The sequence below is a fragment of the Falco rusticolus genome, chromosome 3, assembly GCF_015220075.1.
Source record: "Falco rusticolus isolate bFalRus1 chromosome 3, bFalRus1.pri, whole genome shotgun sequence".
Lineage (NCBI taxonomy): Eukaryota > Metazoa > Chordata > Aves > Falconiformes > Falconidae > Falco > Falco rusticolus.
The window spans coordinates 105405941-105430014 of NC_051189.1; the positions used below are offsets into that span (position 1 = coordinate 105405941).

At 54.3% G+C, this 24074-nt stretch overlaps 1 protein-coding gene across 3 annotated transcripts in view; it reads right to left on the reverse strand.

Annotated features, from left to right (window-relative positions):
- Positions 1-24074, reverse strand: part of AJAP1 (adherens junctions associated protein 1) — a 46983-nt gene that overhangs the window by 19350 nt on the left and 3559 nt on the right. For all 3 annotated transcript variants that reach the window (XM_037381397.1, XM_037381396.1, XM_037381394.1), the window contains exon 2: positions 8560-9233. In XM_037381397.1, the coding sequence (XP_037237294.1) occupies positions 8560-9190 (631 nt within the window). In that variant the 5' untranslated portion in view covers positions 9191-9233. The remainder of the gene's footprint in view (positions 1-8559; positions 9234-24074) is intronic.

Below are 24074 nucleotides of genomic sequence, written 5' to 3' on the forward strand. Positions count from 1 at the left end.
ACACCCGACATCTTCTACCACTTATTCTGCTTTGCCAGCGAATACGCTATGCAGGAGATTTGGGAGAAGCTGGAGAAAAGAGCAAGGATCCCAGCTGGATTTAAGGACAGGACATGGTTTGGCGCGGGAGGTGGCGGCAGATGTCAGCCACACTGCAGACATCTCTGCTGAAGGGGTTTTCTAGAGGCAGGACCAAGGAGAAACAAGTTCCCAAAGGCCAACGCTTCTGAAATGCCGGCTCTTTAGATCCTGGCATGGTCCCAGGGCTGAGCCAGAAGGCAAGATCTCAACAAAACGCAGGGAGGTGCAGAATGCTGCAAACCCCGTGTACTTTGGGGTCCTGCCTCTGCTCCCCAGGGCTGCAAGCCACATGGCTCCCTCCCTGGGGAGCCATCAGACAGATGGACCAGCAGCCCCTGCAATGCCAAGCACAGGATGGGATGCGTCAGGGTTATTTTTCTCCATCAACTCAAGCACCTATTTTGCAAATGACCCATTTCCTCCATTTACTCCCAATTACCCGTCAATTGGTTCGAACAGCAAGACTCCTCCAGAGAAAGGCTGGCACCAGCTGCCAGAACAAAGAGCGGGTCAGGGGGAGCAAACGGGAGGGCTGGGGACCTTGGAGGCAGAGGATGGAGATGACCCAGCACCCACCTCCTCCACCCCAGGAGGGGTCCGACATCAAGGAGCAGCCTTGATGCTTCATGCCCTTGAGAAGGAAACCCAGCAGGGTCTCGCAGAACCCCTTCATGGCTCTACAGGCAGAGGCGGGGATCCAAACTAACAGCCCACACCATGGGGATGCCACTTGGGACAGGGAGGATCACTCAGGAGCCACCAAGCCCAGAGCTGCACAGGCTGGCAGGGTCATCCTCCCCACAGCTGGGGAGACCGGCCAGCTTCCACGAGCAACTGGGGAGCCAGAGCCAAATCATTATGCTCCTGGGCTGCTTGCCTCCGGCTTTCCTTTCCCAAAGGAATTCACAGGGAAAACGCCACAGGCTTCCCCACCTCCCGCCAGCACCCCACCAGCTGAAGGCGAGGGGCAGAGAAAGACTTCTGGCTCCGGAGGATTGTCACAACAGGAGCTGTGTCCTGACGGGAGCCGTGTCCTGACGGAGCCGCAGCCGGCAGCTCCCAGCTCACTCCTGCATGTGCCGGGTCAGGATTGACGCCCACCCCGGCAGCAGCCCGGCACAGCCAGCCCGGCCGTGTCCTTCGCGGCAATCTTGGAGCAGCTCCCAGTGGGACACTGCCGAAAAAGATAAAAGGCTCTAAAAATAAAATAAAAACAGCCCAGTGCCCAATTCCTTTGAAAACAGAAGCGGCGTCGGAAATGAGACCTTCTGCAAAGATGGGAGCCGAGGCAGAGGCGGCAGGGACACAGGAGAACCTAACGATGCAATTAATCTTTGCACTTACATAAAGGGAAACGCACAGGCAGAACAGATTGCAGGAGGCTGAGCACTGGGAAGGATGGCAGCTCTTCGGAGCAGGACACATGGATTTTAAGAAGGGCTGGATAATTTTAGACTCCATCACATACATAAGTTGCCATATGTACTGGAGTAGAAGTTCCTTTGCATCGCACATAAATTCTGCACCAGAGCCCAGGGCGATTTCAAGGGGACAGGAGATGTTTCTCCCAACAGTGTTAACCATGGCAGCGACGGAAAAAGGGGAAGGGACCTGGTGGGTAGCGGGACGATTACCTGGGAAGCCCTATAGCAATACCCACTGCAATAAAGACTAATAGGTCTTTATTCTTGCTTTGCAAATATATCAAATCCTTCCCTCCAGGCCTTCAAAGGAACATGTAGAACTGTACAGAGCGAAACCGAGCAGAAACATCCAGTCTGCAAGAGAAGGTGTTAATGGATGGGGCGTCCTGGGAGGGGGGAACATGCCGTATGGGGGACACACCACCCGGGGCAGGGGGCGAGGTAAGATGAAAGAGAGAGTGGGCTGCAAAGAGCAGAGCAGTATTTTAAACATGGCCCTAGGAGTCCAATCGGTCTGGAGGATAAAGTCAATAGCTCATAAAGTAAAATTACCCTCCTCCTCCCCCAGTGTGGGAAGCCTTCTGGCACACATGTAACTCGCAGGGAAAGCCTGCACCCCCAAAATTCAGGGCAAGCCACAGGAAAGACCCTGGAAGCAAGAATTACGGCGGCTGGGTTTTGTTTGCTCACCTCTGTGGCAAACATTTCAAGTGGCAAAGCTCTGATCCCAGCAAGCTACAGAACCCGGCGGTCAATTAATTACACATTAATAACCGGCAAAGAAACAAGCTGCAGGAAGGGCAGAGGCTGGCACTTGGCATTGCGGAGGGATGCCCGGCGAGCTGCTGCCCTGCCCAGCACAAGCCACGGCAGCTGTGAACGCCTCATCTCTGCAAGGGGACCGCGAGCGGTTCCCTCTTACAAGGCTTTTACTAGGCAATTTGACGCAGTGACCATTTAACTCGAGGGTAATTACAGGAGAAGTATTTAATGGAATTGAAAGTGTGGCCAAACCCCTGCGCTTCTGCTAGTGCAGCAGAATTTCATGTGTCGCCTGCCAGGAGGGAAAGCTCTTCAAAGGCGCTCTTTGAACCCTTAGAAATGCTGAAATATTGCTGGTTTTTTCCACTCTTGTGCCATCCGAGCACACTCTGCTCTCACCCAGGACTTTTTGTCCCCTCCATGGTGGGAGATCCACTCTCAGCATCCCCGTGGGCAGCAGCCGTGCATCGCCCCACAGAATGCGACTCCAAATTCCCTACATCCCAGGGAGAAACCCAATTTTCTCAAAGCCAGCAAATGCCAGGGCTTTTTTTATGTGTGATTTTAAGGACGGTATATTTGCCACTGAGATGAAAGCGCTGAGTTTTGGCCTTTCTGGCCACCTTTTGAAATGGCTCTCGGACAGCTCTGCATCAATGGAATTAATTCCATGAGAAAATCCATTCGAGACTAATGTCTTGCTGCTGCAGAAGTGCGCAATGGCAGCGAACAGGAGATATAAGCTCTTAATTAAAAACAAAGAGAACCTCTATCCCCCAAGGCCTTTATTTCAACAGCTCTGGTTAGGGAAACCGTATTTTTCATTTTCCCAATAAAAACAGCTATGAGCTGCAACTCTTTGAAGACCCTCGTCGAGGTCTCTAAGCTGCATAAAATTAAAAAAGGAAAAAGCAGCTCCATTTCATTTTGCAGAGCCTAATCTTGAGTTACCGGCAGTGGGTGGAAAACAGCAGACACCCTGAATACCTGCTGCAGCCCAGGTGCCTAAGCCCCTTCCCACAACTCCCAGTTTGAGCCAAAATGCTGAAAGAGGAACCATCTCCAGGGTCAGGTCTGCCAGCACACGGCGAGGAGCAGGGAAAGCCCGTCTGGTGTCGCAGGGGTGAGCTGGAGAGGCAAGTACTTGATTGCGGCAGCATTTAACACGTGCATGGTCAGGCCCTAACACCTCTCCCTCTCACTCCTCGCTCACAGCATCACCTCTAGCTGGGGAGCGACCATCCCAATGGGCTCCCAGTAATGAGCACTGAAAGGGAACTGGCTCCTGGGAGCGGCTGAAGACCTTATGGAGAGGGAAACAATGAAAATGCAGATGGACTTGCTACTGTGGCAATTGCTTCTGGCCAAAATAACCTTCTAAGCAATTTCCACGGTGAGCATCACAGCCTACGCAGAAGCCAACAACCGGCACTGCCACTGCTGCCTCTGCCTTGTGCTGTGCTCGGCTCAGCACTGCATGGGGTGGCCACTCGCGCTGCATCTCCCAGCCTGACGGGCACGCCAGCGCTGCTGCCTGAAACAGCCATATGAGGGAATCCAGCAAAGGGTTCCTCTCAGGGGGCTCAGCAACTGGCTCATGGCCTGGCTCCCTGTCCGTGTCCCAGCAGGCAAAATACAGCTGGAAGAGCCGAGCACGTGCAGAACAAGAAACAACCAGGCTGACGGGCCCTGCGGATCCCCCCAGTCTGCTGCAGCTGAGCATCGGGTACCGCATCTCCCGGCAGCGGAGTGGGCAACGTGAGATGGCCACTACCAGAGAGGATCCACTCCACTTAAAACCAGTCAATCGGGCACATGAGGCTGGCAGCTGCCTGGCCACCCGCTCTGGGCATTGTCCCTAGCTGCCTGTGGACACAGGGACCTCAGTGCCGGCGCCCCAGGAGGGGCTCTCTCCAAAGCAGGGTCTTCTCATGGGACTCAGCATCCCACCCTCATCCCTGCTATGAGCCTCCTTCCTCCGTTCTTGCATGCCATGGGAATCAGGATGCCACACCCCTCTCCCGAGCAGCGTGGGGAGGCTGGGGAAAATCGGCTGGACTTCAGAGGCATTAGAACTTCCCGATCAGAAAATGCATCTGATCCCCCAAAGCCTCCTCCAGCCAATAAAGCTGCTTTCGGACAGAAAAATTCAATCAGGAGCGGTGTGCGGCCATTCTGCTGCAACTGCAGCCACAAATGGCCTTTCCCAGGGGGGATCAGTCAGACTTTGCTGTTAACACAAACCCTACTGCTGTTTAATAGCTTCTAAGAAAAATAATTTACTAAAACCACGAGGGTTAGGTATAGGGGAGGAGATATTCTTGGAAAACCTGGTTCTGGTACAAAGCCAGCTGATCGACTGCCCGACCCACCGTGCTGGGAAGCTGCCCTGGATCCGCTCCTCCTCACACCCCTCTTGCCTGCAAAGCCCCTCAGTTTTCCACCTGGCAAACCAGGGTATCAGCATCCAAACCCCAGCCCAGTCAGCATTAGTCATCCAGAACTGAAAATGCAGCTCTTCAGCAAAAAACCCACCAAGGTTCCTGGAAACCTCCCAGTATTTTGGGTCAGGCGGATGAAAGGAGGGGAGTATCCTGCTGTTGCTGCTGAGACATATTCTTGCCAAGAACGAAGATCCTAGAGGCTTATGCTAAAGACACTGGGACTTATCTTCTCAGGTGTTACAGCAAATATCAGCGAGCAATAAATACTTCTGAGAGCAGCAGAGGAGAGTTTCTGGCTCATTTAGACAGACGTGGGTGAAGGCACACACGCACGCACGGCACCTGCTAATCCTGGGGAGAAAGAGAGTCCCTTCTCCCTTGCCAGAGAGAGCTCAGCTTACGGCCACGTTGCTTGCTGCAGCCATCCTCCTCCTTCCTTAAGGAAAACTGCAGCCGATGCATGGCCTTACAGAGGCTCCTTGGGGAACCCCCTGGGAATGGCGACTGGTGGGCACTGGCCCAGGAGATGCCATCCAGCCCCCTCGCCTCCCCTCCGGCCCCCGGCTGCCATGGCTCCCCACGCCTTTGCACGGCGGATCAAAGAGGCGGCTCCATCCTGACTGCCCAGGGTCCTCTCTTAAATACATTTTATCTTTAATTAATTCCTTTGAAGCCTTTTGCATCCACTGTCTTCTTGCATCCAGCGCCCCCTCTCCTGCACCCTCTTTTTGAAGGCAGGGTCATCTCCCCATGGGGAAGTGAATGTCTCTCTATTATTACTTATTCCTGACACGCTCCTGGCCAGCGGTGGGAAGGAGCAGAGGGTGGGCTGGAGTATGCCATGACTCTGGCTGCTGGGATGGTGGGTGCCCATGCCAGCACCCGTGCCAGCACCCATGCAGCCCCTTGCCTCCACCCAGGATCCCCCCTCAGCTGGCAAACCTGGCCCCCACCTCTGCTCCAGCCATGGGGAGGAAGTGCCCCTTAGCACCGGCTCCTTCACCAGCACGCAGCTTGCAGAGCACAATGCCAGCCTCGTTGTGTACCAGCAATCAAATCACCCATTAAGAGCAGCAGACAGTGCATAAAGTTTTCTGCCTTATAAAGCACTTAAAAGTTTAATTAAAGACGGCTTTATTCTAATAATACTGAAAGGAGAGCCTCAGACAACCCAGCAAGTGCAATTCATGCCTTTGCTCTGACAGTCTCTGATTCATTCTCCTCTTTTCTTCTCTTTTTTGGCTGAGCCCACAGTACAGGAGGATGCTCTGCCTCAGTGGAGGAGCCCAGCCCGCACGGAGAGCATCCATGTGGCCGCCCCGGTGAAAGCTCCTTACAGCCCCTTGCCTCTTGCAACATGCTGGAATTTTAATTATTTCTCTCTTTCCGTGCTCCAGCGTAAAATGATTATGACAGCCCCCGAAAAAGGAAGCACGTTTTTGAAAAGCATAAGCATAAACTACGCCTGGGTGAACACATTGCGTCCCCATCTGACTGCCATCAGCACTCTGCCAAGTGCCGAGCAGGCAGAGGTGGCACCGGGACAAACACACCTGAGCTGTGGGTTACCCAGAACAACTCCGCGGCACGGCGGCACCCACCAAGCCACAGCAGCACATACCAGCCTCTCCTTTCTTTCTGGGCATTACAAGTAATTGTTTGTCTGCCTCCTCTTCTACCTACAAGCAGAGCATTCACTATTCCAACGGAATTTTTTCAAGCTTGTTTTTGCTGCTAGTGAGTCACGGAGACATTGTTTCTGGCTTTTTTTTTTTTTCTCACTTCTTCAGCATGGAGGAGCAGGGCGAGAGGAAGATCTCACTGAGCAGAATTGCTTTCATGGCTAGTCTAAGTGAGCTGCTTCCCTTTGCTGAAGTGCCCCCAGCCCAGGGACCCCCGCAGGCCCACAGCATCACCCAGCAGTGAGTCCCTTTCTGGCAATGCATGGAGGGAAGCAAGGGCACGGCGCAGGAGGGAAGCAGCACCTTCGTTAGCACAACGGCAGCACGCAATCCAACGGGAACAAGGGTGCTGCTGGCATGCCAGGCAGCGCGGGTCCACTCTGCTGCGGGAGCCCTGGGGCAGCTCTGCCAGCTCCCACAGTGGCCCCAGCTCCCTTGGGTGCTGCAGGCAGGACCACCCTGACCCCCAGGGCTGCTGCCAGAAAAAGCTGAAGGACCACAAGCTGCGAAAGCAGCATCCCTCCCCACCCACCCACCCACCCCAGGCTCCTATCACGACGTGCGGCGCCTTACAGGATAAGGACTTGCAATGCTTGCCGAGGCAAATTAAAAAGTACAGACAAGTTACCTAATCCTAATTTGTAGCCATATGTTTTTCCCAGCAGAGAACAAACACTTCCAGCCGCTAAAGCTTACATAACAGAGAGGAGCTGGGCTGGAAACACGCACGGCCTCGCACAGGCAGACCGCCAGCAACACGGCAATGGCACGGCCGGTGCCTTGAGACGGCGTTGGCCGCTTGCTCCCAAAATGCTGGCCCTAAGGCAGGGCAGGGGCTCCCCAGCGGGAGCTCTCCTGGGTGATCAGCCTCAGCGGTGGGGGGAAAAACAGATCCAGAGCTCAGGCCCTTTTCAATTTAGGGTGGACGGGCTGAGATCAAAAAGGTCCTTTAGCCCTGGGAAGGAATTCATTGTATTCACCACTCAGCGAAAAGAAGTTAATTAGCAAAAACTCCAATCCCAGAAAAAGCCCCTAATTAGAGCTAAGAGCTGGCAGATTAAAGCAGCCGGTCCCCCGGGAGGCTGCCGGGGCTGCGGTCTCTGCCGATCTGCCGGGGAGGGCAGCGGTGGCATGCGCGGGCGGACAGGCGAGCAGCACCGACAGACAGGCAGGCAGCACCAGCAGGCAGGCGGGCAGCACTGACAGGCAGGCGGGCAGCACCGACAGGCAGGCGGGCAGCACCGGCAGCTCGTCCTCACCCGAACGAGGCAGCTGACTCCAGCAAGTTGCTGAGCACCAGCACGTGCCAGCAGCCATCCTCCTACCCGCAGCAAACGGAGCAGGACGGGCTGCCACAGGCAGCTGACAGCAATGAGCCCACCGGACCCCGCACACCCGGCGCGGGCAATGCCACCGACGCCAGAGGCACTGACTGTGGCAGGTCTGGGGCCACCAGGCTGAAGTCCTCATCATGCGTGTGATGCAGCCAGCAGCTGATGTCGGCAGTCATTACTGATACTCCCTCACTAATTTGTGCAGCCGATTCCAGCGGTTTTTTTAAAAGGTGTGTAGGTTGAGATTTTTCACTGCTATAAATAACTCCTTTAAGTCAGGAACAACATTATGGTTGCCTCATCTATTTCTGCCAAGCAGGGCAGGCCAGATAAATTAATTTGGATTAAGATTAGGCCATAAAATTCTTTTTCGATTCACTAGAAGATCACTGTGGGCTAAAAGCAGTCGATGCACAGTGAGTAAATTCTGTAAACTATACAACGGTATCCCACAGTTTAATACTAGCAATAACAAATATAATTTGAAATAAATGGGAAGCAGCTTTCCCATCCATGGCCACGCAGCAGATAGCGCTGGGGGAACGCATCGCCGTGCCGAGCACCACACTAAACACGATTACAGACGATGGGCTATGGATGGATACTGCTAATGGGAAAAACACAGCAAGCTGCTGGAAAACGCCTCGGATAAAAGCGATGAATCAGAGCTGCCGCTTGCCTCCCGAGTGCTCTTATTTAACATCCCACACTTATTTCTGTCCCAGGCAGCTCGGCTGCCAGGGAAACTCTTGTGGCGGTGACCCCTCTGCTCCAGGACCCCCCAACCCTCCCAGTCCACCCGCTGCCGCACTGGACGCCTGGCAGACTCTACCTGTGGTGTCTCCCAGCCCACGGGGCGGGCGAGCGTCCTTGCCGCCACTGCTGTGGCCGGCAGCTGGTTCGGCGGTGCTGGTGCGACCAGGGCTGCTGCGGGGTACATCCCCACCGGGCGCGGGAGCTGGGGTGCTGGGGGGTGCACGGGGTGGCGTGGCAGCGGCGGCGGTGGCAGCAGCAGCGGTGGTGGTGGTGGTGGTGGTGGTGGCAGCGGTGGTGGCGGCGGCGGTGGCAAAGGCGCTGGGCAGCGTGCTGCTCTCCAGGGAGTCCTCCTCACCCGTAGGGCCCCAAACGATGACTTCGGGCAGCGCCGTGGGTCGTCCGTCCCGTGGGGCAAAGCCACGGCCACGCAGGTGCCGCCGGCCCCTCTGGGAGCGGAGCCGGCGTGGAGGGCGGCCGGTGGGCAGCGGGGCAGTGGGGGGCAGCCGGCGTGAGCGAGGTCTCTGCAGGGGGGGTGCAGGGGTGCAGGTCCAGGGGGGGCCGGGGCGACGCAGCTCCTCCCCGCTCCCCGTGCCCCACAGTGAGCTGCGGGACAGTCTGTGCCGGAGCGCTGGCCGTGGCGAGAGCCTCCCCCCGGCACCGCTGGCTGGGGGCTGGCAGCTGGCAAGGTCCATGGCTAGGTGGAACATGGCTATTAAAATCCAAGCATGGCTTCCGAGCGGGCAACCTGACCTGTGGACAGACAGTGACCATGTTAGAAAGGGAGGGGAGCAGCCCAGCATCCCTCCCAGCACGGCACACCCTGGCTCCCCAAGCCTGGCCACCCAAAGCAGCACCCAGCAGCGTGGAAAAGCAGCACCGTCCCCCTCCCGCTGTGCTCTGGGCAGTGTCCCACAAAACAGCATCGCAGGGCACCCTGCACCCCTTCCCCACCCTCCTCCCAGGGCAACCACCACGAACATGGCAGACCAAGGACCCCCATCCTAAACCCCAGCTTTGCTGCTTGTCAGTCCATCTCTGAATGCCCGGAACAACTCGAGGAAGGGTTTTACCTCAAACTGCCCTGAGGCAGCAGCCACCATCTGTGTTGCCCAAATGCAGCCCTTTTAGGTGAATTATCTAAAGCAGAAGGAGTGCTGGCAGCCAGAACTCTTGCCCCAGGGTCTCTAGGCCACTTGGGAGCCCAGCCTCTGCTCCCTGGCTTTCCAAGCCAAGGCGCAAGGAGCCAGCCCGCAGAGTGCGGCAGTATTAATCCCTTGAAGAGCGGAAGCAGAAGAGTCCACGGACTCTTGCATTTGCACGTGTAAGTCACCTCCTGTTAAGGTGCCTGCCCACACCGCAGCAGCAGCATCCCCTCCTGCAGAGCACAGCACCCAGCGCTGAACATGACCTAAGAGCTTCCTCGGCAAAACCCCTGACCCAGGAGGGAAGGACGAGCAGCCCCTTTCACAGCTCTTTCACAGAATAGCTGGAGATCCCACTGAGCCGTCAGCAGGCTCAGGATTTAAAATTTGCTTTGATGTAACGTGCCACCAGCACGTCAAGCCATGTCATATCAAAGCCCTCTCACTTCCTCAGCAGCATCGCACCTTGCGAGATTCTGCTCCACCTGAGATGCTATCCCACATGAAGCACAGTGTTTCACGGTAAGAAAATGCCTGATACACAAATATTTCTTGGGTTTGTTTTTTTTTTCCCCAGAAGAAAAATCATTAGGCCAAAGCCCAAAAATCTTTACTCCATTTTATTTAGCTTTTACACAAGAAAGACTTTTGTCGAACTCAGCAGGAGTTAATGAGAGCTTTACATGGCTAAATAGACTAATCCTCCGCAGCGCTGCGCCCCGTAAAGTCCTTGGTAGCACTACAAAATGTGCATCTGGTTGACAGAAGCATTTGTACACTCCCTCCATGCGTGAGCAAATGAAGCTAAAGGAGCTGACCTGGATACTCTCAGGCACAGGCTTTTTCTACTCAGAGAATCTCTTTTTTTCTTTTTTTTTTCCTAATTGGGTATTTTTTCAAAGCGTAACAGCATTTATTTTGGGGAGGAATGAGGCAACACAGGGAAAGAGCGCAGAAGGAGAAAGGGAAGAGCCAGAAACAGACAACATAAACCAAAATAGTTCAGGCTGGGGGAGGAAGGTTTCAAAAAAACAAATCACCCAAAACACATTGTTGGTAGGGTGGGTTGTTTTTTTTTTAGAGGCCAGCAGAGTGGTGCCAGTGCCATGGGGGGCAGCATGAAAAGCATCCCCCACGTGCCGTGCATCAGCAGTGCCACGGGCAGCACCATGCCTCCACCAGCGAGGAGGCAGGAGTTCAGGCTTCCAGCAAGAGCTTTAAACACAAGTTCACCTTCTCAATGCTCATGTTCACTCCAGTGGCATGTCAGGCTTGTTTTCAGGCTCTGCCTGACACCCTAACACCACCTGAAACACCTCCTTGCAAGGAAGGAAAGGTGCCAGGTACCTCCCTGGCACTACGCTCGCCCCAGGTACTGCCTCTCGTGCCACCCATGCATGCACCCAAACCTCTTCCTTGCCTGTCCAGCTCTCTGCAAACAGGCAGTGCACGTGGCGCGCTTTTATTAATAGCTGCCAAACGAGGCAAGAGACGATGCGCCCAGCCCAAACTTGGTGTTGGCTAAATTCCAGCCACTGTGTGGAAGCTTCTGAAAGACAAAATGCCAGTCCTCTATACTGGCATCTAGTAGGAAAAACACATTTTTTTTCCCTCTTCCCATTTCCTCCTGCTTGTTTGTGACATTCCCAAGCCAGAGTGATGGCAGCCCTGAGCTTGCAGGGGTTTGTGCTCCTGCATGGGACCTGCCCAAGCATCACTGTTGCCTCCTGCAGAGGACACACGGGAAAATGCAACGTACAACCCCCGGCTTCCTGTGGATCCTGCCAGAAGCCCATCCCCAAGCGTGGCCAGGCAGTGCTGAGTGACACCCAAAGGCAGGGGTGTCCCTCACTGCTGACATCACTCCCCAGGGCAGAGCCCCTGGTGATGGCGAGGAACACAGCGGGGGACACCCATGGCTCAGACGCAGCCGCTGCCCCAAGGACAGCGCAGGTTGCCCTCCTGCCCGTGTCCCTTCAAGTGATGTCAGCTGAGGGGCTGTCACCAAGGAGGCATTGTCCTGGCCACCCCACTGGCTGGCATGTCCTCAGGAAGCAGCTTTTGGGATTTTGGGACGGGAGCAGCAAGTCCGGTTACCTCAGAGGAATTCTGCGTGGCATGCAATCTTTTGAGGGCTTTGCAACAACAGATAAGAGCAAGTGTCCTTCAGAATAAATAGCAGCGTGTAGGAGTTGCTGTTGTCTAGGCAACGCAGCACGATGCACTCGGCGCGGCGGCGGGGATGCGGCAGCGCGTGGAGGGCCAGCGGCAGCCAGGGGCTCCAGCCACCCTGCTGCTCCCCCAGCCCTGCCTGAGCACCCTGCCACAGTAGGTGGCCCGAGAGGCTTCCCAAAGAGCATCCCAGGGGACGTGTCCCTCCTGAAGGTCCCACCACCATGTGCTTGCCCCTCCAAAAAACAGGCTGTCCCATGGAAGGCTGCGGCTCCTGACACGCCAGCCCTGGCGACCCCCGTGCCTCTGCCTCCCCATCGTCGAAACTGGCAGGAGAGCACCCGTTCGCCTCTCGACAGGTGCGAGTGGAAAGTCATGCTACTCAGAGGATGTCTGAGCTGTGCCAAGACATCAACTGGCACAAACCCTCCTCCAACTGCACGAGCTGCACCTCACCAGAGAGCAGAGGCAAGAGGAGCCTTTGCTGCATGGGGGAACTCACTGGCTGCGCTGAAAGCAGGGGGGGCTGCTGTAGGGAAGGGCATAAATCCATCAGCCATGCACGCAGCACCCAGCTGCCCTGGGCTGGGGCACGAACCCAGCCCTGGCCGGGGTTTTGTGGGGAGCTGGAGGGATGCTCCGGGCAGGGCTGCAGTTACGCTGCTTGCAGAACCCTCTGGCAATCCAGATTTTGATTACTCATGACTCCCCCCATAAGAGCACACACAAACCACATTTTTTTTTCCATTGCAAAGAGATGGGGAGCGTAGGCAATTTTCATGGGGGTTTTTTTCCCGTCTTGGAGATGAATGGGAACGTTATCCCAAAATACTTCTCAAACTCAAGGAAAAATTCAACAAAACTCTGAAATTGGGTTTAAGAAAAAAAAGAAACGAGCAGCAGAGATATCTGAGAAGATAAAATCCCTTCTTCGCCCTCCTCATCCGAAGCCCTTTTTTTTGGAAACCACAAATCCTCTCCTGTGGTTTAATGGATGGAGAGGCAGCCGTGTTCTCACACAGTAAGGGAAACTCCTACAAATATTTACCTGTTCTTCGCGAGAAGTGCAAGAGTAGATTTCAAGGAAACTACTTGGATAATTACAGGGATCATGCACATTAAGCACTCCAGGTTGCTTTGCTGAGCCCACCCAAGCCAATCTGTGCTTTAAAAGTGACGGCAATAGGGCTGCGGAAGGTGTTTTGGATGGAGCCATCACAGCCTTCCCACCATACACGGCATGTTTCAGAACTCTCTCCAGTATGAAAACCCCTTCCCTAATCCTTTCCGATGCAGCCGCTTGCTTTGAAGAGGAGGGAAGTTGGCACTTGAGAGATTAATTTCGGGGAGGCTGGAGGATGTGAGCTCGCCACGCTCTTCGCTGGTTGGGAAGAAGCTGCCGGGACACTTTCACGCCCAGGGCTGCACAGTGATGCTGCCCAGCTCCTCCGGCCTTACCACCCCCACAGGCAGCGTCAACATGGCTCTTGCCACCAGCCCCGTGCGCCTTCAGCTCCTTCCCCACCAGGAAAAGCTGGGATGACTGAATCCCACCCACCCTGATGAAGCTTCATTATAGCCACAAGCCCCTGAGCGTTTTGAGGAGCACGAACACACAAGAGAAATGCTCTGGTAATTAGCAATCTCGGATTGCGGCAGAGCTGAAAATGCAAGATTATCTCTCTCCTTGGGCTACCTTACAAAGATGTGAAGCCGCAGCCAAGGAAAGGCATCCCCCAGCCCCACTCGACCCACATCACGGCCTTGAACCCCAACCCTTGGGCACCGCTCCAGGGCCGCCGCCTCGCAGCCACGGCCCCTGCAAAGCCGCTGCAACTCTGAAGCACGTGCACAGGCTACACGGGTATGTAGAGCTGTTTGCATTGACTACACGATGGTTCCAAATCAATAAGGAGCATTGAGGGTTGCTTAGTGCTTTTGAAATGATGGAGCTGCATGCACTGGCACAGTACCCAAGCGCAGTGTGGAAGCTGGACAGAAATCCTCAGGAAAAGCAATGCACAGACAAAAGATGAGAGCAATCAGGACAAACAGAGCGAAACCCCTCTCCTGCTGCCCTCCACAGACATTATTTTGCTTTTCTATCCACAGAGGCAGCCCGGCATAAGCACCCCCAGGGCAAAGTGCAGAGCCCAGCAAGACCTCCCTGAACCCAGGGCTGGCAGCACCCCAGTGCCAGGCTACTTCGCACACCCGCTCTGCACCATGCCCCAGCGACAACCAGAGTTTCCAGAGAAGCAGCCAACTCCCTATAACTCCTGAGGTTTTAATTCATGCAGCTCTGAAAGCTGCGAAGCACAGCGCTGCTTTGGGAAGCTGCCTTGGAAACTGGCTGCTGTCGCCTCTGTGCACGTGGTGCTGACCTTCATACATGGAAGGGAAACCAGGAACATCCAGCATGGCCGGTGCACAGAGGAGGTGCCCAGACAGGAGGGAACCACCCCCGTCCCAGTCTCAGGGACCCCTGGGGACCCCTCAAATGACACAGACAGGACATGGGTTAATCCAGCGGCTATAAAACCAGGCGACCCACTCTGCACCCAGAATCAGGTAATATGTCTAGGTAATTAACTGGGATCATGGCCACTGAGTGGCCCCGACAAACTGCAAAACACGAACTGTCAGCAGCTTGTGAGCCATTTGCGCACAACCCATTCCCCGAAGCCTCAAAGGGCTCACTCGAGTGTGAATCCCAGGGCAGCGCCGGCGAGAGGTGCCTATTTGCGTCCCTTTCATAAGGTACTTGTTCGCTCTCCAACACCGGCCCCTTTCTCCCCTGACTGTGGAGACACTTCACAGGCAGCATTAAATGCAGAATAGGCTGATTTTTAATGCAGAATTATACAAATGGAGCCATTCTTCCATTTCATGCCTCCTGTTAGGTAATCTATTGGTATTGCACAGGGAATCAAGGTTATGTCCTCGTCGGGATGATTTACGAACTCTGAGCATTTCATATCTCCAAACGCTGAGCAAAGACAGAGACAAAAGCATTCCTGCAAATGTTCAGAGTGCAAGCAGGAGCTGCGGCCGGAGGGACAGGGCGATGTCTGCTTGTCCCAGGCAAGACACACTCTAGGAAAAGCATCCTTGGCAGCGCAGCTGCGTGTCCTACAAAGGCGTTTGGAGCACAGCGCATTATGAGAGTATGTGCAGGGACTCGCTGGCTTCGTACGGGAAAAGAATGAGGCCGCTGCATCTCAGCAGGTGACTTCCACACTGGAGCAAGAGGAAGAGGGGAAAGCTCGGGCAGCGGCAGATATTGGCCCGCAATCGTGTGTCCTTGCCGAGGTGGGGACTGCAGACCCGGCGCCTGCAGCAGCTGCTCTCCTCTCCAGCCCCGCTTTCTGAGCGATGATCCCTGCAGTGCAGCGACTGTCCTTTGTTGTGACACTAGCAGCCATCGCCATGGAAATAGAGCATCACCGTTTCACTCATGGTTGGAACAGGACCCTCGCTGGGGCTGGGAGGAAGGAAGCTGCACCTTCCCATGAGACGGCGGCATGGACAAGCACCAAAAGACACACGGCAAGTTATGCTGCAGGATCAGCAGAGACCCCATGGGCCATCCCAGCAAGGTGCCCACTGCATCCTGCCCTGCTCTCCCAGGCACCGGCACAGAGGCAAAGGACCGTGGGCACTGCTGGCCCAAGCACTTCTACCCTAAGTGATGTTTTACTTCAGGACAAGCTGCTCCAAACCCAGACTCAAGGGGAACTGGGAACTTACTACTCACTGTGCTGTCTGCAGCCCTGACTTCTTCCAAGATAATTCTAAATTTGCAAAAATATGGCTGCCAAGCTCTTTAAAGCCAGGACTGGGAATTAAGGCACAAAAGCTGACACACAGTAGCACCTAGGTAAATTAAATGTGCCACATCACTACCTATCTATATTACAGAACTGAGCTTCAGGATTACCTACTAATAAAAGTGATATTTAAAACAAGTCCTAAGTTCCTCCGCTCTCCCCCTTCTCCCCACAAGTAATTAAGCTGACATCGTTTCCCGTGGTGGAGGGGATAGGATTTATCATGGAGGGAAATCAGCAGAGGGTGAAATAGGCTGAATCCTCACCATCACAATGCTGCGGCCAGGCAGACAGCGCCCGTTTCCCTGGGAAAATGGGGTGGAAAGAGTTTTGCTGGGGCTGGGGAGCAGCGGGTCCTCCCCAGGACAGAGATGCTGAGACGGAGGAGGCCGGACCTGTCCCTGCCTGTGCTTGGGGAGCTGCACCCTGTGGAGAAAAGGGCGGCAGGAGGGCAGCCACTGTGGAGGGGAGCCGCTCGCTTTTCTGCCTCTGTCTTGTAGCTCACCCAGCTGCAAATAAACAATTTTAACATTTGAATAGCCGCGAGTGCGGAAGGCATAATTAATACCCAGCGGTACCGCCAATATGCTGATGCGGTAGGTGCAGACCCTGCCAAAGCAGTCAGCGAACAGATCTGGCACAGCAGTGCCGCGGCCCTGGCTGCTCTTGCCTTTGGGTCCCATCCTTTGCTGGAGGCAGAGAAAGGGCAAAGCCCCAAGCACAGCAGTGCGGGGCTGGTGCTGGAGCCCACCAGCATAGGACCCCTCTGGTGCAGGACCCCTCCAGCACATTCCACACCCACACTGTGAGAAAAGGCATAGTCTGGCACAGCAACATGGGAAAGAGGGGGAAAAAGGAGAAACCAGAGAGAACAGGCACACGCAGCATTGCTGCAATGGCAAAAGCAGGCTTTCGCCACGTGCCTGGTCGCTACCAAAGCCAAGCCGACCTTTAACCCCAGGTTTCACATTCAGTTCCCATTTTCAAAGATTTTAAAGGATACCGAAGGACTAAGGGATGCTCAGCACCTGCTGCTGGCCTGAGGATGAGTGCAAGAACTCAGCTAACGCAGTGAGCTGGCCAACACTGTCCAAGATTGCCAGCCCAGTTTGACTTGCTCTAGGAAGGGCACAACATCTGCTGTAGAGTTTTTTCCCCAGTCTTGCGGGATTATTTCTGACAGGATTTGAGAAGCACCAGGACCAGGAAGCCTAGAAGTCAGCATGGACCTTCAGACAGAGGAATGTCCTCAGCAAATTTCTGTGCAAAACTGGCGCCCAATGATTCACCCACTGCTGCTCTGGCAGAAGGAGCTCCACGCGTGGTCTAGCTCCCCCAGGAAGACTCAGCAGGCTGCAGTGTCATCTGCCAGCCGCCCCGAGCTGCCTGCGCTGCCTGCTGCGGGCAGGGGCTGGTGATCATGCTGCCTCCCACCAGGCAATAAACTGCCCCGAGCACTTGCCCAAGGGCACACAGCTTGGACCTGCAGCCTGGGGTACTGCCGGAGCATCCCCCCCAGCAGGCACGGCGTGGCCACCGCTTCCCCCGCCGCCGCTCGGCCAACCCAGCCAGCAAACACTGTGTGCATTTAGCATGGCAGGGCCGGACAGTGGGGCATTTCATCAACCCGTCGGAAATAACACTCAGCTTTTGTCCCGCCTGGATAAAGGGGGTTTGTGAGCGCTGGCTTTCCAGCCCAAACCTGCACCTGGTGCCAACTTCTCCCACTCATCCCCCCTGAATTTTGCACCAGCACCGGGGACCAGGCAGCAGCAAGAGCTTCAGTTCAGACACAACCTGCTGGGAAGTTTCTCTCAGATTTCCAAATCCACCAAAAAACTTGTCGAAGAGTCACAGCCTTGAGCTCCGTTCTTGGTGATATTAGAAAAATCCCATACACCTAAGGAAACAAGTTTTCCCCTGATTTCACCTTCTATCTAAACCTCTTTGTGTATTCCATCACCTCACGTGCACGACAAAATCGCTTCCTAGCCTTTACTTGCTAACACCTACCCAGGCACACAGGACCACGCTGCCCTCTCCCATCACTGCCACGAGAGACCTCTCCCATCACCACCACCACCACCCTTTTACCAAATACATGCAAAAACTGGTCAGCTTAAGGGAAGGGACTGCGACATATGTATGACAGCGCTAAACCCGGGAGCTTAGAGATCATCCCTAATGCTGTACAGAATAAATAAGGACAGTGGTCGGGTTTAGCGGCTCCCGGAGGAAGGCACGCTTCCCCTTGTAGCCACAAAGGAAGGAGTTGCCCGTGTCCCAGCTCTCCTCACAAATATTCTTCCTTTGCCACACGCTTACCACCTGTATAATCAATTTGTGGGCACAGCCAGGCTTCTGCAGGATGATCAGGCTTCCTCCTCGGACAAAACGTCCGCATCAGGGCGTATGAGCGGGACGCAAAGCCCAAACGCTGCGGGATGGGACGGTGGGAGCGGGGCTCACCCTGCCAGGAGTGCGATCCTCCTGCCTGAGCCCAGGCTGCAGCAGGAGCCTTACCAGGGGTTTCCCTCCTCTGAAGCCCGTATCCACAAAGGCACAGTCATTTCAAGAAAAAAGTGACTATTCCAACCCAGCCCTCCGGCTCTGAGGGGACCCACGCAGAGAGGAAGATCACGGCACAACTGCTGCTCGCACCTCCCTTTACCACCACCACTTCACTGGTAAATAAGCCAAGAGCTTATCTTAGCCTCTAAATAAATGTGCTCAAGCGTGTCATTACAACTTACACAGGAAACGCTTTGATCTAAAAAAATAAGATAAGTTAGCTCAGTAAGTATAAAGTAGCAGCTTAATGAGCTTTAAAACAAAGTTATTAACGCAGGTCCACTGCATTGCTGTAACACAATAGGGCTTGGCAGGAGCTGCGCGTCCGACTCCACTGCTCTGCCCACTGAGATACCTGCATCAATGGGAAATACAACCGACTGTGGAAAACACTCAGGGAGAAAACATCTTCTAATGAGATTTTTAATGACCTCAAATTGCTCTGGTTTCCCAGGAATGAAGGCAAGCACTGAACCCACTGGAAACACTGGGATGACCGGCACAGGGCCCAGCTGACCTCTCCCCATGGCAAGGGCTGGGTGTCTGCACGGGGCTGTGCGGTTCCCTGGGAAATCCGACCTGCTCGGGTCTAACTCCAGCACTGTGGTCTCCTGGTAGAGCTGCTCTCAATTTACACCAGAATAACCAAGATCCAAACCTGGCTTTCTCCCGGGAAATCCCTGGCAGCCCAGGGATGCACAGCCTGCCTTGAAACCTCAGCAGCCATCCACGGGAGCTAACGCAGAGTAAGCATGAAGAGTTTCAAAAGCTCCGGTAACTCTTACAGAAATGAAGAAAGTAAGAGAAATAAAGCCTCTAAAAGGAGACAGATAGACAGATGGCTTTTAAGGAGCGAGAAATACAATTTAAAAAAAATAGAAGTGGCGGAGCACTCTTTAAAGGTGTCAAACATCAATAGGAAAGCCTGGAGAAAGCACAGGCACGAGAGGTGGGGCGCGAGGGAGGGGAGCACAGCGCAGGGCATTGCCCCACCTGGACAAGGCTCTGGCTGCGGCACTGCCGGGGAGCCCCCGGCCCCCCCAGCTCCCGAGCCAAGCGCTGGGGCTCTGCCCAGCCCCACAGCAGGCTCACAGCTTGACGCGCTTCACAGAGGAAAAGAGAGCAGCCCAAAAAGATGGAGAAAAAGCTGAACCAAAATAGAAAGGGAAGGCAGCGAGAATGAAATCCAGGGCAAAGACTCTTGATCCTTTCATACAAAGGTTTAAATCCCCTTTTAGCACCGAACAATTTCTTTTTCATGGAGAAGACCAATTCTCCCTGCCACAGCCACCTCATCACACGTACAGCATCCAGGCAGCTCGCAGGCTCTCCCGCTCCAGAGCCACAGGAGTGAAACCCCGCCAGATCAAGGTGAACACGTGTCACCAGAGGCACTCTCAGCGCCTAGAAAACACTGCGGGCACACACCCTCTGGAGCCTAATAGCTAGTGAGTCAGATATAGCTGTGTTTTGCATCTCATTAAAAAAACCCAAACAACAAACCACCACCAAAAACCTTTGTGGGAGAGATTAAACTTTTCAGAGTGTTATCTCCAAAGGAGAGACAGAGGTCTCTGCCAGGCAGATTGGTGGCGACAGACCTCCCGCATCCCTCACTGCTTTATTGCATCTCCTGCAGTATCTCAGCTTCCCGCAAACACACCTCGCACCGGGTCCACACGCCAGCAGCCTCTACACTGTGCGGGTCTGGACCTCCCGAAGGATGGAAGGGAAAAACGCGGAATCGTATCCCTTCCCGACAGCTGCCTGAGCAGAACACCCCAAGGAATTGCCCATGAGAAACATATCCGTCCTCATCTATCAAAATTAGTAAAATTGATTTTGTCAGAAGAATATGTCACTTTGATGGGAACCCAGAGTAAGTCCTGAATATTTCCCGTTGGAGGATGCTACATGAGTAAGGAGCCTCTTACGAAGGCAAGACACAGGAAGATGAGTAACTCATTCTCATCCTTCCCAGAGAAAACTTAATAGGAGAGGCAGAGCCCAGCCATGCTCCCGGTGGGAAGCGCAGCCACGTGGCCTCGGCTCCTGGCATTAATCACCCACGTTTCAGTGGGTACTTAAGTAGATGTCCTAATCCATGTCAATTAATTGACGCTTCATTACTCAGTCCTGCAGATGGAGGCAGAGATGCTATCACAGGCATTGGGAGCAGGGCTGGGGTCACGTGCGGGGCCCTGACAATTACAGGGATGCGTCCCCGAGGAAGCCGTGCGTGCGCGGGCTCGGCTCACTGGGCACGCAAATCCCAGGGCGAGGGGAGCCCGGGCTCCCTGCCCACCTTGCCACATCTCCAACCTGAATGACATGCAGTCGAGTAGCAACATCAATTAGCGCCGTTTGCTCTTAACGCAGCCTCTAATGCTGTCTGCTGAGCAACGAGCCCTCAGCCCTCCCACACTGGGCCACAAAAGCTCTACTACACAGCTACAAAGCCAGCATTACGCAGCCACGTTTCCCATTTATAGGGCCAGAAACCACAGCTGGAGTGGGTATCGCAAGAGGATTCTTCCAAACATCCCAGGACGCTGCAGAAAGGGAGGCATGGCCAAAGCCCCATACGGATGGGAACAACTGATCCCTGCGAAGGTCGTAGCTGAAGTCCATAAACCCCCTTTCCTGCAGGGACGGTGCAGTCCCTCACACAGCATGTGCTGCTCTGCCGGTGTCCTCAAGCAGACAGCCACCCCCCTCGCCACAGATCCCTCTGCACCAGCACGTCCCCATCCCCTCACTCCGCTTGTGTAAGGGCACGTGCATGCCAGCAAGCTCCGGTTTTTCCACCTCAAGGGTCCAGACTTGCATTTCTCTTGCAGAAAGCACACCACCGCTCCCAGACCACGTGTTGTGCTTGAAGCAGCTTTTACTCAGCCTTTGTTTGGAAGCCAGCAGAGTTTGAGGCACTTGCACCCCAGCCAGGCAGAGGAAAGCTTCACTGCTCCCACCTCAGCACTTTGCAACAGCCAAGCCTCAGCCCACGGACGGCTTTGCCCGGGCTAAGAGCAAATTTGCAGCTGAGGCTCCGCCTCTCCTCACTGCCAGCCAGCTTCTTCACTAGGAACCAGCACGTTGCTTTCGCCACCCGTTCCAGCCACGGCCCCCCATGGGACACAGTGCCAGGGAATGGCTGCTGCTCCCCACAGCACCGTGTAGGACTGGGCAAGCCAGACACTGCTGGAGTGCACCAGCAGCATCGCTCATCGGGACGCATCAGCAGCCACCGGCAGAACAGGCACAGCACCGCTGGGGATGCAGCACTGCTTCCAGAAAAGAAAAACTGCCAAGAAAGACCTACAGAGCAAATTCCAACAAAAATCATCACATGGCAAAGCGTATCTCCTGCCTACACATCATTTCCAAGTCACAATGAGACATTTTGCAGATCAGAGTTGAAAATGAACACTTTATGAATGACAAGCTTTATTTTTTTATATATACAGTTGGGTTATTTGAAGTCCATTTAGCTTCTCCAGATCAGCCAGCAAAGGCTGAGGGCTGGGGAAGCCTCTGCTGTTGAACTGTGGTGGGGCACTGCCTAAAGGCAGTCAGTGGCCTCAGACAGAAAACCAGAGCCAAGCTCAAAGGCTTTGCTGGGGATGTATGACCCACTGCTCTGCCGGGAAGGACCTCGGGTGAGTCCCTGGCGGGTGCTTCGGCCTCCTGCCCTGGGGCACCCAGCACTCTCTGACCCCATCCCTGCTTATTTCCATGTGACTACTCATCCATCTCTAGCCAAGCTGGGTTTCTTTCTCTTTTATCGCCGTTGCTTGGTACCAGAAAGGCTGAATCACTCAGCACTGGCGAGAGGACACATCCTCCTGCACTCGGGGGTACTGCTACAGGTCTCCATCTTGCTCCACAAGCATCACACCCAGCATCCCTGGCCCCGGGCGAGAGCTCAGCCGCAGCATCACCTGGCCCTGCCACATGCAGCGTGGGTGCTTCACCTCCAGCTTCGGCAACCCATCCGAGAAGCACGGGAGAGAGACAAAGCCTCGCCAGAAATGTTCCCTCTCTGCATGGCTCCATGCAATGGCATCCAACACCGCGCTGAAAGGAGGCTTTAGCACAGCTTCTGCTCACAGATCCACTGAAGCCGGGGAAAGAAATTGATAAACCCAGAAAGCAGTAGCAATTCGGTGGCAGACAAAACCTCATTTCAGGAGGAATCCTCATAAAACCAAATTAATGTTGAAGGATGAAGGCAGGTAAAGCTCCCACAGTTAAGTTCAGGCCACAGAGACTCAGTTTAAATCTCCCAGCAGTTCTGATTTAATCAATGCATTTCAAAGTGAAATTAGATGAAGTACGTCTCCATCACAGGAAATTATGTAAGCTATCAAAGTCTGTAGGTGCAGGTCCTGGTAAGAAGAGCCACAGGCAATATTCATATCAACTCAAATTCCGTTTTTAAGGAGGCAGTTCAGGTCCAGAGTTTTATGTTATTCCAGTGAAAAAATGCACTCTGATGAAAACCATGTACCAAGGCAAAGAAGGGCCAAGCAGCAACTTCAGGAGCATCCCCAGAAAAACCATGGCAGCCACCACCGGTCGCTGGGCTTAGCCAGGCAACCCCTTCCAGCGGTACCATCCATTATGGGAAGGACAGACAGACGGAAGGATGGAAGGAAGGAAAAATCCTTTGTTTTAAATGAGGGGTGAAAGTGCCAACGAGGCTGCTTCATCCTCCCTGTTGATCCCACTCAACAGACTTGGCTTCCAGGAGTCATCACACTGGAAGAGTTTTGGTCTCAAACCCAAACTCCGTTGGCCTTGAATTGCTGTAACCCACCTCACCATCACCAACCCTTAACGAGAATATAAGGTACTGCAACTCAGAGGGGAGCAGCTCCCACTCCTCCAGCTCAGCATATTGATTCCTGTAATCTTTCCTCCCAGTCCTTCTCCTATTAGCTATATTTAAAGGCTTAGGCATGCATACATTTCCATAATGAACCTCAGACCTGTTGGAAGTCCCATGGATTATTCACACCCTACAGAACTGTTGTGTAAAGCCACTCTCGGTGCTCACGGCCACCCTGTATATGTACACATCGACACAAATATAAATAAGCCATGCCGGGCAACCTCGCGGCTCAGACTTGGGCGAGGAAAGGCAGGAACAAGGTTATCGGGCCAGCTGGAGAGCTGGTCTCTACTCGTGGTGGTTCCCTTTTACAGGCCAGGCTTTGGAGGAAAATTAGCAACTCCTCCTTTTCAGCAGGTGACCGTTACGTAAAGCAAACCCAAGCTGCAGTGCTCCGACGCAGACAGGCCGGCAGCACGCACGTCCCACATCCCAAAGGTGGGCAGGATGGCTGGCGATGTGGGGCAGCCCCCAAGGCATCAGGGCAAGCAGCGGCTCCATGACCATGGGAGCCCCATGACTGTCACCCCGCCGGAGATACCACAACGCGACTGTCACCCTGCCGGAGATGCCACAAAGGCAACGCAGTGGCTCCCGCGTTATTACAACAATTATTCATGCTCTGGGTAAGAGGCTGCTAAAGACCAGCGCCGCTCCCTTTGCCTCATCTGTGAAACTGCTGCCAGTTAAGAGGTACGAACCGCTGCATAAAAGTGCAGTTTATTCAAGCATTATTGTGGCTGTTAAGTATCATAGCCGGTGACACTAGATGAATTTCTGTGGCAATCAATTCACCCGGGAGCAGCCAGCTCAGCCCCTGTGTGGATGCGGGATGAGTAAGGACTCCTCAGTGGAGGCCATTAACTCCCACTGCTTACTGCTCTCATTACTTTCCAGACTGCAAGGCTTGCATCTTTGACGAGTGGCTGAATCTACATTTGACAGCGTGAACCTGATGAGTGAAATTCATGGAAAAATGTTTGCT